The sequence below is a fragment of the Ictidomys tridecemlineatus genome, chromosome 1, assembly GCF_052094955.1.
Source record: "Ictidomys tridecemlineatus isolate mIctTri1 chromosome 1, mIctTri1.hap1, whole genome shotgun sequence".
NCBI classification, from domain to species: Eukaryota; Metazoa; Chordata; class Mammalia; order Rodentia; family Sciuridae; genus Ictidomys; species Ictidomys tridecemlineatus.
In genome coordinates this window covers 74,648,974-74,661,751 of record NC_135477.1, presented here as the reverse complement: position 1 = coordinate 74,661,751, position 12,778 = coordinate 74,648,974, and the positions used below count along the sequence as shown (strand labels likewise).

At 32.8% G+C, this 12,778-nt stretch overlaps 1 protein-coding gene across 1 annotated transcript in view; it reads right to left on the bottom strand.

Annotated features, from left to right (window-relative positions):
* Positions 1–12,778, bottom strand: part of Ptpn20 (protein tyrosine phosphatase non-receptor type 20) — a 101,491-nt gene that overhangs the window by 50,764 nt on the left and 37,949 nt on the right. Inside the window, exons 4-6 of the mRNA XM_078042706.1 lie at positions 9,838–9,932; positions 6,305–6,405; positions 4,387–4,499 (exon numbers count right to left, since the gene is read on the bottom strand). Of these exons, the coding sequence (XP_077898832.1) occupies positions 4,387–4,499; positions 6,305–6,405; positions 9,838–9,932 (309 nt within the window). The remainder of the gene's footprint in view (positions 1–4,386; positions 4,500–6,304; positions 6,406–9,837; positions 9,933–12,778) is intronic.

Here is a 12,778-nt window from a genome sequence, read left to right as displayed (position 1 = left end):
AGTGCTGGCGAGGATGTGGGGAAAAGGGTACACTTGCACATTGCTGGTGGGACTGCAAATTGGTATGGCCAATTTGGAAAGCAGTATGGAGATTCCTTGGAAAGCTGTGAATGGAACCACCATTTGACCCAGCTATTTCCCTTCTCGGACTATTACCAAAAGACCTAAATAGAGCATACTACAGGGATACAGCTACATCAATGTTCATAGCAGCACAATTCACAATAGCTAGACTGTGGAATCAACCTAGATGCCCTTCAATAGATTAATGGATAAAAAATGTGGCATTTATACACAATGGAATGTTACTCAACACTAAGGAAACCAAAATCATGGCATTTTCGGGGAAATGGATAGCATTAGAGCAGATTATACTAAATGAAGTTAGCCAATCCCTAAAAAACAAAGGCCAAATGTCTTTTTCGATATAAGGAGGGCAACTAAGAACAGAATAGGGAGGAAGAGCATGAGAAGAAGATCACCATTAAACAGTGACGAGAGGGGGAAGGAAATGGGAGAGAGAAGGGAAATTGCAGGGAAGATGGAAGGAGACTCTCATTGCTATACAAAATTACATATAAGATAGTGTGAGGAAGAAGGGAAAAAAAGAGAGGGAAATGTGTTTCAGTAGATGGGGTAGAGAGAGGTGACGGGAGGGAAGAGAGAGGAGAGAGAGGATAGGAAGGGGATAGGAAGGGCAGCAGTGTACAACAGACACAAGTATGGCAGTATGTATAAACATGGCTGTATAACCAATGTGATCCTGCAATCTGTACACGTGGGAAAAATAAGAATTGATACCCCATAAAAAAAGAAAAGAAAATGAATTACTTTCTTAAAAGAGTTTAAAATAAGATAATAAAACAATATAATGAGGTGAGCAATAGTCTGCTCACCTAAAGAGAAACTGTTGCTGAATTAATTTATAATTAACACTTCAAGAAATAAAGCAGATGACTAAAAATAAACTTATTGATGGGACAGATGCATGTGTACATAAATTAATAGAAAGGGGAAAAAACAGAAAAATACTTTACAAGGACCTAATGCGAGCTCAGGAGAGCAACTAGAGACAGAATTAGGAACTAAAAATATTCTCCCTCATAGTGCATGAGTGCATTAGGATGTAGCAGCTTCTGCAGAAAAGGTACAAACCTCACCCAGGATCAATTTCCCCTAACTCTTACAGATTAAAGCAAGTGGAGACTTTCTCTTCTTTCCTCTGCCACACTCTCCCACCATGATGTTCTGCCTCACCTCGAGCCCCAGGGAATAAAGCTGAAACCATGAGCTCTCAAATAAACTTTTCCTCCTCTATAGCTGTTCTGAATGGGCCTTTTAGTCACAGCAGTGAAAGAGCTGACTAAAACAGTGATCAATTAAGACATTACAGATATTAAAAACTAATATGGTAATATTATGAACAACTCTATTACCATAGATTAGGCAATTTACATGGATGGAACAAATTCATTGAACGTGGAACAAATTCAAACTGTAAAGCCTCATTAAAGCAAGAAAGAGAACCTAAAACTATACTGTACTGTAACAAAGAAACAGAATGTTGTTACGGACTGAATCATGTCTGCCTCCTCCCTAATTCATGTTGAAGTCCTAATCTCCAGTAATTCAAAATGTTACTATATTTGGAGATAGGATCTCTGAAGATGTAACTAAGTGAAAATAAGGTCCTTAAAGGAAGATAACAAGAATCAGACATACATAAGTGGAAGATAATGTGAAGTCAGAAAGAAGGCAAGCTCTACAAGCCACAGACAGGGCCTCAGGAGAGACCAACCCTTATGACACCTTGACTTCCAGCCTCCAGAACTGTCAGAAAATAAATTTCTGTTGGTCAAGCCTCCTAGTCTGGGATATTTTTCTATGAAAACCCCAGGAATCTAAAACTATGTATTTTAAAACATCACAAGCAAATAAATTCCAGGCCCAGATGGCTTAAATGAATTCCACCAAACATATGAAGAAGCAATAATATAGATTTTATGTAAAATCTTCCAGAACATAAAGAGTAGAGAATACTTCCCATCTGAATTTGTAGGGTCAGCAATAAAACCTGACACTAAAACCAGGGAAATAACACACACACACACACACACACACACACACACACACATCAACAAATGAATATCCTCAGGAAAATACTATCAAATCAAATAGCATAAAAAACAATAATACACCATGACCTAGTTGGACCTCTCCGAGGAATGTAAATCAGGCTCAACATTTTAAAAATCAAATAGGTATCTCATTCTGAAAAATTACATGATCATCTCAATTCATATAACAAAATTCAAAAGCCATTCATGATAACTCTTCAGCAAACTCGAATTAGAAGGCACTTCCTCAACCTAATAAATAGCTTTAACATTGTAACAAAGTTCCAAGCCAGTACATTAGGTCAAGTAAAAGATGCCATAGGTAAACACACAGGGAAAGGTAAAAAAATTAAACTGTCTGACAACATGAACATTTACATTGAAACGAGCTTCTCAAATTAATAAGTTCAGGAAGGTTTTTGAAAGATACAAGGACAGCCAGGCATGGTGGCACACGCTTGTAATCCCAGAGGCTCGGAAGGCTGAGACAGGAGGATCCTGAGTTCAAGGCTAGCCTCAGCAACTTAGCAAGTCACTAAGTAACTCAGTGAGACCCTGCCTCTAAATAAAATACAAAATAGGGCTAAGGATGTGGCTCAGTGGTTGAGTGCCCCTGAGTTCATTTCCTGGTACCAAATAAATAAATAAATAAATAAATAAGATACAAGGACAATATATAAAAATCAATTATATGTTTACATATTAACAACAATGGAGTTAAAATATTTTCCTAAGTTCCATTTTTACAAAATATCACAAAAACATACTTAATACAAATCAAGGATTTGTATCAAATCCAAATGCAGGATTCTTCTTTTTTGACATGAACATTTGATATAATAAATTAACTAAGCATTTGTTATCTTTTGTAAAATATTAAAGGGAAAAAGTTGGAGAATACAGAAAAAAACGAAAAACATAAAATGTTATATCCTCTTTTAGGGAAGGAATAGGAGTACCCTGTGTGTAACTGAAAATGATTTCCATCATGCCACAAACTCACCAATATTGACTATAATACTTTTTAAACAATCTAATCAGTATATATTGTTATCTCACTGTGATTTGATTTTTTATTATCTGATTCAAAGTTGAAACACGTTTTTATACTTCTTCTGTGAAGTACCTGTTAATGGCTTTTGATCATTTTTCTATTTGGTTCTTTTATTTTAACAAAATACAGTTTTATATTTTCTGGGTATTAATATTTTGCTATTATAGACTTAAAAAAACAGACCCCAGGAGGAGTCTAACTTTACTCCTAAACTGAAACTGAAAAGGAGAGTATTGAGAAAGGATTGTCTTTCCCTGAAAAATGCACTACTCTAACAGCTAGGTCATAGTACTCACTTTTGAAAATAAACAAATTTGATATAGCACCAACATTATTTGTTACTCAGAGATCATTATAAAGTGAAACAAAAACAAACCATCTAGTCATCATGTCTGAACCTCAGCAGAACTAAGAAAAATAATGACTGTGAGTTACCAGTTCTTCTGTGGCTCAGAACATAACCTCTTTTCCTTTAAAACCCATCTGCTTGGCTAGGAATTGATCTAAGAGCTCAGGATTTCCTGTTGTTGCTGCAGTTGTAGCAATGTAAATAAAGCTTCCTTCTTTTTTTCAACTCAAGCTAATAATACTCCCAAAGACGTGACTCCATGGAAGTTTTAATATAACATTTACATGTCCAACAAGATCACATATACACATTATGGTACAGTCATACAATTGAGGATTACATTTAGCTTTTAAAAGTTATAGGGTAAATGTACACTTGTTAAAAAGACATATTTATAAAGGAATGTGTTCTTATTTTCAAATGTATCTAGATTTAAAAATGCCATTTCTGCCTAACATGTACAAACCTAGGATGAGCATCACTACCTACATCCAAGTTGAAAAAAATACTAAGCTATGATTTTGTTGAACACATTAGAGAGCTGAAAAATTAGAAGGTAACCAAATAGTCTGAAATCTAAGGTAAGAACAGGTCCATTTAAAGAGTGACAGCACATAACACTGGCTCACTTGTAGTCAATGACAGAAAGAGATGTCAGGAACAGCACAAGTGCTAAAAAAGTATTTAGACATAAGCAACATATTGCTGAAAGAAAATGTAGGTCAGTACAACAGTACATAACCCCAAGAAGCTAAAGACACAAAGAAAGTTGACACATACTCACAGACACAATCTCACAGACCTCCAATTGGTCTGAAGTAGAGCCCCTTCCAGAGCTTACTACTACAAATAGTATTACATCATACCAGCAAATTCAGGAGAGTCAGTCTTTGATGTCCCTGCAGACTCTTCATCATCACTGTTCCACCTGTCTCTTTTCAAGGCGGCACTGGCATTCCACACACTGTGATCACTCTCACTAGAAAAAAAAATGTGTATGTGGTTCAAAGAATATATACACACATTGTCTAATATATGTACTCTTATATGTATATTCATTATTCAATAAAGAGTCACATCTATTTCAGTTCAACCATCTACTCCATTGTCATCAATTGGACTAATGCCCTCTGAGATAATTTTAAAATTCTATGTCTGATTACAAACTTCATCTCCTATCACTTTTACCTGGCTTGCAAACTAATCATCTTGTCTCAATCTATATCTATTCACCTTCTCTCCTCCTTACCTTGGCAGTGAAAGGAACAATACTGGAGCCACTGGGATTTCTGACACTAGCAAAGAGCCACTTGGAAAACACTGGTATACCTCTGGTCAATTTCCTCTAAAATTTGTCCACTCCAGCTATCTCCAAGCCTCTACCCTCATATGGTTCTTATCTTAATCCTCTGCCTTAGTATAAAAGTAGTCCCTCCTAGACAATGCAAGACAAAATTTACTATTTTAAAACATACACTCAAATGCATCAACATTCTTCATTACTCTTTACTTTTTCCCTGTTTAAAATTAATCCTTCCACTTTTTTAATCCCATACCTTCTGGTTCCTCTGAAAAATTTTTCTTATAACTCATCTTTTCTTATTATCTATAGATTATTTCACATAAAAAATCAACTTTATCTCATCTTAAAAATGGGGAAGTATTAGGAAATTAAATCTACCAAATTATGCTACATCTATGAATAAATATACCACAATGAGTCCCATGTATATGTGTACAAACAAAATTATAATGAAATAATGATGATAATAATAAGGAAGAGGATCAGTAGAGTAATCTTACCAGGGGAAGAAAAAGGGGAGGGACAGAAAGGCACTGGGGAATAAGACTGATCAAATTATGTACATGTATGAATATAATATAATGAATCCCCTATTATGCATAATTATAACATACCAATAAATACAGGAAACCCTTTAAACTACCTCTGTCATGCTAATAATTGCTAAAAGATTTTTTAAACACTAAACATATTCACTTTCTGTTTCTTTTCCAACCTCTCATTGTTCAATTTACTCACCTCTTCTATTTGCTAGGCTCTTGTACTTTTATTTCAACTTCACTTAGCAAAAGTCTCCTAATTTGATTTCTGGATCTAATAACCAATGTCCAGATAAAAGTATTCCTAAAACACAAATTTAATTATAACTGCAAGTCAACTTTGGAATAAATCAAGGCTCCCTGTTGAACACTTTAAGGATGCTGGCAAACAAGCCCCTGCCTACTTTTTCATCTCATCTATACTAATTTCCTACATGCACTTTATGCAAAAATGATTACCTTTTTATTTTTATTCTGTGAATAATCTTACAGTTCTCTTTTCTCCTCACTATTATTTGACTACTGCAATCATCTACTTGACATTCATTTCCTACCACTTTTATCCTGCCTGTGTTAACAGAAATCCTAGTTCTAGAAATATAGACAGACCCTACCTATGCTTCATTTTCAAGTGAATAAACTAATAAAATGAATACTTGGCTTTACTTATATTGAGTTCCTTCACACAACAGGCCCAAATGATATCTTCTCCAATTCCTATCACCCTTGACACTTATTTCTCACCACCAATGAGGTATTTCCACAAGTCCTTACCTTTACTCAAACTTCTTCCCTCAGCCTAAAATTTTCTTCCCTCCCTTTTCATCTGCTAGGCTTCTATTTATTTAAATTCTAAACCCAACCAAAATATGAAGGGATATGAATAAAGTGTGAATATGAATAGGATAAACAAAATTCACTAAATAAGTACATTAGTTATACCTTTCTGAAGGCTCTTGAAAAAGATTCTCAGCAGCACTACTTCTGAGTGAGAATTTCTTAGAAGGTTTCACCTTCTCTGAGTTAACTTTCTTTTGTAAAACCTATAGGCATGAGAAAGAAATCAAACCTTGTGATTTTAAGAAATATAGTTAAATGAAATATGATTTCTATAGCTTCTTAAGATAAGATTTTCCATGATGGAATTAAAACATAATAATGACGTTATTTATACTCCTAGAAAATCTCTTGAAATGTATATCTACCTAGTTAATATTTTCCAATGGGTCAAAACAAAGTATAGAGTACTTTATGTAAATACAAGTGATTCATATTGAATTACTCATTAATAAAAAAAACTTAATTTGAAACAGATTGCTTTTTATTGCAGCCCAGAATAGATTACTATAAATTCTTATGACATTTAATTTACTGTGAAGATAAAATCCTTAACACTAGATTTATCTTTACTTCAGTATTTGCAACATCTAATCCAGTAATTCTACATATGTCCCTCCCATGAGATTTTGTAATATCCAATGGAAAGATTTTAGTCCTCTTTGACTAAACATTCTTCATAGTACCTGGCTCTATGGTAGAGTACATCAAATTTAATTAGAGGAATAAAATCACATTAAAATAAATATTCAGAGACTGGGCAACTTGGAAGCCTGAGGCAGGATAATCACAAGTTCAAGACCAGCCTCGGCAACTTAGTGAGACCTTTTCTCAAAAATAAAATATAAAAGGGCTGGGGTTCAGTAGTAAAGCATCCATGAGTTAAATTAAAATAAAAACAAATAAATTATTTAAGAAATAGAGATTCAGTAATTAGCATTTTAGGCCTTGACTCTGCCTCATTTGTTTTTTAATTTTTTGTACTTGTATATGGACAGAATGTCTTTGTTGTATTTGTTTATTTTTATGCAGTGCTAAGGATGTAATCCAGTGTCTCAAATGCCCTACCCCTCAGCTACAGCCCCAGCCCTTGCTTCATTTCTTAATTTTTTTGTTTTGTTTTAATTTTTATTTATTTTTTATTAAATTATTATTTATTCTAATTTGTTATACATGATGGCAGAATGCAATTCATTTCATATTACACATATAGGGTACAATTTCTCAAGTCACTGATTGTACAAAAAGTATTTTCACAACATTCATGTCTTCATACATTTACTTAGGGTAATGATGTCTAACTCATTCTACCATCATTCCTACCCCCTCCTTTCCCCTCCCTAAAGCTCAAAATTTATTAATTTGACAATTCTTTTGGGGGGACACAGTATGTGCAGATACTATTATAAGTGTTAGAACAAAACAGTGAACAAGAAAAACATGTCCTGATAGGACAAATGGTGAACAAGAGAAGCATATGTTCTGACATTATGAAGGGTATATTCTCATGGACAGATACAAAACAAGTAAGCATAAAAATAATTGTAGCCAATGTTGTGTTAATATAATAACAGAATATGGTAACAGGTAACTGTTGTATATATAAAAAAAGAAAAAAGAAGAGGCTGAACAAAGGAACAAGAAAGCACTCTGAGGAAAAACATACACATATGCACATATACAAATACCTCTGGCTTCTGCCTAATTTTCTACTCTTTAATTCATGCCTATTTCTCATACAATATCTCCAGTTACAATCTGAGTTTTCTTTTCATTTTTTCGTAAATATCTTTCATAATTTTCATTTGTAAACTTTATTAATTTTTTCCTCTCCTGAAAAATGTGTGTTGTATGTATGTGTACTAATCCTAAAAGACATTAATACAGTCATCATTCCAGAACACTGACCCCCAAAACAATTATTTTTAAAAATAAGATATTAATACATGTAAACAACCACCTGGCACTTTTATCAAATATATTAATTTTGTTGAACAGGTTAAAATATATAAATTGAGTTTTCATCTTAACATGAAGAAACATTTCCTGAAATATAAATATATATTTTAGCAATAACATGACCATTATAGATTTATTAAATTCTAATAGACTGAGTAATTGCCACTTTGAATAATACATAAAATACAAATTTTTGAAAATTCTTCCTTAGCTAATTAAGAAAAATATTATTCTACTATATATTTTTCTAAGTTTTGTTTTTCACATTTGGGGATTTAATCCACCTTGAATAAACTTCAGGATTCAGTATGATTTTCCCACCCTGTTAAATCACCAATAGTTATCTTCCATTCACCTGGACATTCACAAGATCTGAAAGTCCAATCAAAGTACCAGGGGATCTTTGCAGGGCACAGGAAAGGAACCATGGACAGTCTTAGGCAGAAGCATCAAATGTCCCAAGAGTAATCTAGTTTCACTTTGGTGTCAGACAGTGAGATTACATGGATGAATACAAGAGTCACCTCGTCTTAGAAGCCTCATGTTACAAAGAAACCAGTATTACCTGCCATATTCAGGCAAGAGCGCATCTGTACTTTCAAGAAGACACTTATCATCCCTTGTCACAATCCTTCCAGTTCAAGAGTCATTTTACCATAACTAATACTGCCTGGCAACACAGTTGATATTCTATTTTCATCTTGTTCTAAGGAAATGGGGGGTTATAAAACTAGCACAAAATTATTTTCTCAAAAAGACAAAAAATGTTTTGTTAACTTTTACTTTCAGATGACAATTTTCATTTTCCCTGCTGGAATAATAAATTATACCCAGTACCATTAATTTAGCAAATTGTCCTATCAAGCTTACTTCAAAAACAGAAGAAAAGAAAGTCAGACTAAGTTAAGCTGGACTGAAGGTACAAAACCACCTGGTCAATGATAAAGGCTCCAGTTTTTTCAATCTACTGGCACAGAATTGTGGTGGCAATCAGTTTTGCAAAGTTCATGTCTAAGCTAACAGCTTAAGAAACAATTAAGTCCCTACATCTACATCTACCCTAGAGATGCCAGTTTACAGCATCATAGAGAACGGTTTTGAAGTAGGGACCAGCAGAGTAAACTCTGTAGATGGAAATACCCTGCCTCCCACCTAAAATGGGAGTAGGGTGGAGTGGAACAGCGTGCACAACACTTTCACAGAGCAGCATTAAAAGGAGTTTCAAAAAGCCTCACTCTTTCAAAGCCCTACTTTGGTCATCTTCAACATCAGAGTGACAAAAAAATTAAGAAATCATTCTGGTGCTGGGTGTGGTGGTGCACTCATGTAATCCAAGCAGCTCAGGAGGCTGAGGCAGGAGAATCTCAAGTTCAAAGCCAGCCGCAACAACTTTTCAAGGCCCTATGCAACTCAATGTTCAGCGAGACCCTGTTTCTAAATATAATACAAAAAGGGCCAAGGATGTGGCTCAGTGGTTAAGTGCCCTTGAGTTCAATCCCCAGTACTGAGAGAGAGAGAGAGAGAGAGAGAGAGAGAGAGAGAGAGAGAGAGAGAGAGAGAGAGAGAGATCATTGTGGTGAGAACAATAAAATAGATATCAATTCCCTAGAGAGTGAAGTCAATGATTTCATTATAAGCTACCATCAATTAGCTGACAGTTATCTCCTTTTAGATTTTACCTTTGATCTAGTTGTCTTTTTCATACTTGATGAAGGCAAACTCTTACCGAAATTCAGTTGTTCTGAATCAGGCTCATTTTCTTCCTTACCTTTTCCTGAACAAGAAAAGAAAAGAATCAATCAAATGGAAACCACTACACAGAAGCTGAAGTCTTAGTGCAAAAAATCTAGCTATATGAAGGGAGTGGTTTTCACCTACATTTTGTAGTTTTCAAATCATCTCATCTTTATATCCTATATTAATCTCTTTTCCTCCTGCTTTGAAAAAACAGTAGCAAAGAAGAACCTGCATCTTTTCATATCCAAAGAGTTGATTTTTGACCAGTTCCTTTGTTCCTAATTACCAAAATATCCAAGAAAGTACTCTTCTGGTAAATTATAAATTATGCAACTCGAAGAACCTGTGCATTGTGAACACAATTCTTCTCACTTTAACACCGTGTAGTATTTATGATTCAAAAATCAGTTATATGCTCATTGTTGTTTCAGGATTTATTGAAGAACAAAATATGAATCATCTTAAGAAAACTCACTGCTGAAGTTATTCTATGATTATTGCTAATTGCTTTGTTAATTTCACTGCACAGAACCTTTCAGATAAGAAGCCAAAGTAGAAATTATTCTCTGATCTCAGAATGAAGCACTCAAGGGACTGTTTCCCATATCATGATAGCCTTAAAAATGATTTAGAAATTTTGTGATATAGCATATTTAAAACTAAGTAAAAATATAGTGAGCTAGTACTTTGGAAACTAAAAAGTGAATCACTGAATGTGTTAAAAGGAAAAAAGAAAAGAAATTAAGAACTATTATAACATGAGTTAATTTTTTAAAATAAAGACAGAATATTAAATACCAATGAAAGGACAACAGATCAAAACGTATATGAAATAGCCGAAGCAGTGTTTAGGTAGGTTTTAAATGCATTTACAAAAAAAGACAGAAAATACTGACAAACCTTAGATTCACATTCAGTCACAGATCCAAACAAACATAAAATTTCAGGAAACTCAAAGTAAGTAGAAAAGAACAAGCCATAAATAAAAATAATAAATAAAAAATAAGGTAAAAAAAGAATAATCAACTAAATAAAATTATTTATTTGAAAAGGACTTAAAAATATACAAACTTCTTTACTAGTCCATGGGTAGAAAATAAATAATATTAAAAAGAAAAAGAAACACAGCTCAAAATGCAACTATAATTTTTTAAAAAGTAATGAGCAAATACTATCAGTACTTTAAACAAATCTGATGAAATAGAAACCTTTAGAAAAGAATTTTAATTATAAAAATTTACTCAAGAAGATTCAGAAAGGCTAACTAGTATAATAACCACATAAAAAGTTAAAACAATAATCAAAAATATCAATTCCAGGGGAAAAGGCATCTGGGCCCAAATAGGTTTTCACATAAAATTTTACCACACTTTTAATGAACAAAACCCTTTTGTTATGCAAATTGTTTAAGAGAATTTTTATTTAAAAGTTTATTAACTTATATGAAGTTAATAAAATCCTGACATGAAAACAAAACATAAAATACATGTAAGAAAAATGATAAGCCAAACTCAATAACAAAAGATGCAAAATACCTAAATAAAACAATACTAAGTGCTGCAGTGGGGAAAAATGCATCCAGATCAAGAATTCAAAGTATGCTCAATGTCAGAAAAAAATCTATTTCTATGAATTAGCATGTTAACAAATGTTAACAAAATAAAGGACAAATCATATTATCATCTAAACACATAAAAATCATTTTAAATTCAATAGTCTATCAAACTGGAAATAAAAGGAAGAAACTGCTTTAATTTATAATAAAGTTTATCCAAAATATCAAGCTAATATTATACATAATGGTAAGACTTTAAATATTGTCTCATTATTTAAGGAAAATAAAAGAATGCGTACTATCTCTATTCTTATCTAACATATATGATATAGCATCTAAGTAACAGAGAAAAAGGAGGGGAAAAAACCCTAGGATTGGTAACAAAGAAAGTAAACTATTATTTACAATATTATAATTGTCTGTATAAAAAAATTTTACAATATTTTTATAATATATACAATTTTACAAAATTTTTACAATATTTACACTATTGTAATTGTATAGAAAAATCAAACTACAGTTAAACTATTACAAATAAGAGTATAATAGGAAAGCTAATATAAGCATCAATAAATTCCATATTCCATATATCAACAATAACCAACTAGACATTGCAAAAGAAGGAAAAATGTCATTCATAATAGCAACAGAAAAGGAATCCTGAAATAAATTGAACCAAAAATGCATTTTTATATATTTCACTATATAGTGAAAATTATACAATCTTATTGAAGAATATAAACTTAAAGAACCCATATTTATATAGGAGAAAGCTCAATGTCATACCAATGGCAACTATCTTTCAAGTCAGTCCACAAATTTAGCACAAATCCAATAAAATTGGAGAAGGATATGGGTATGTATATGTTGAGTATACATAAGTGTATGTTGAAAATCTAGAAAATACATATCAGAGAATAATAAAGACAATTTTATAAAAGAAAAACTGGCTGAGGGCATTTTCTCTTCCAAACAGCCATGTGTATTATACTTAAATTAATCAAACCATGTGAATTTGCATAGGATAGACAGGTAACTTAAGAGGAAAGCAATAAAAAGCAGACTCAAGCACATAAGGCACTTGCCATATTATAGAGGTGGCATTGCACGTCAGTAAGGAAAACACAAAATAAATGGGAGTAGGATGATTGGTTCTCCTATCCTCCACACAAATTTATCCCTAATTCATGTATAACAAGATCAAAATATTAAAAATAAAAGAAACCATTTTAATATCTCAATGTGGGAATGAATTCAGAGTTATGAAAGTATTACTTACACAAGAAAATACAGATAAATGTGAACTTTCAAAAAATACCAACAATTTT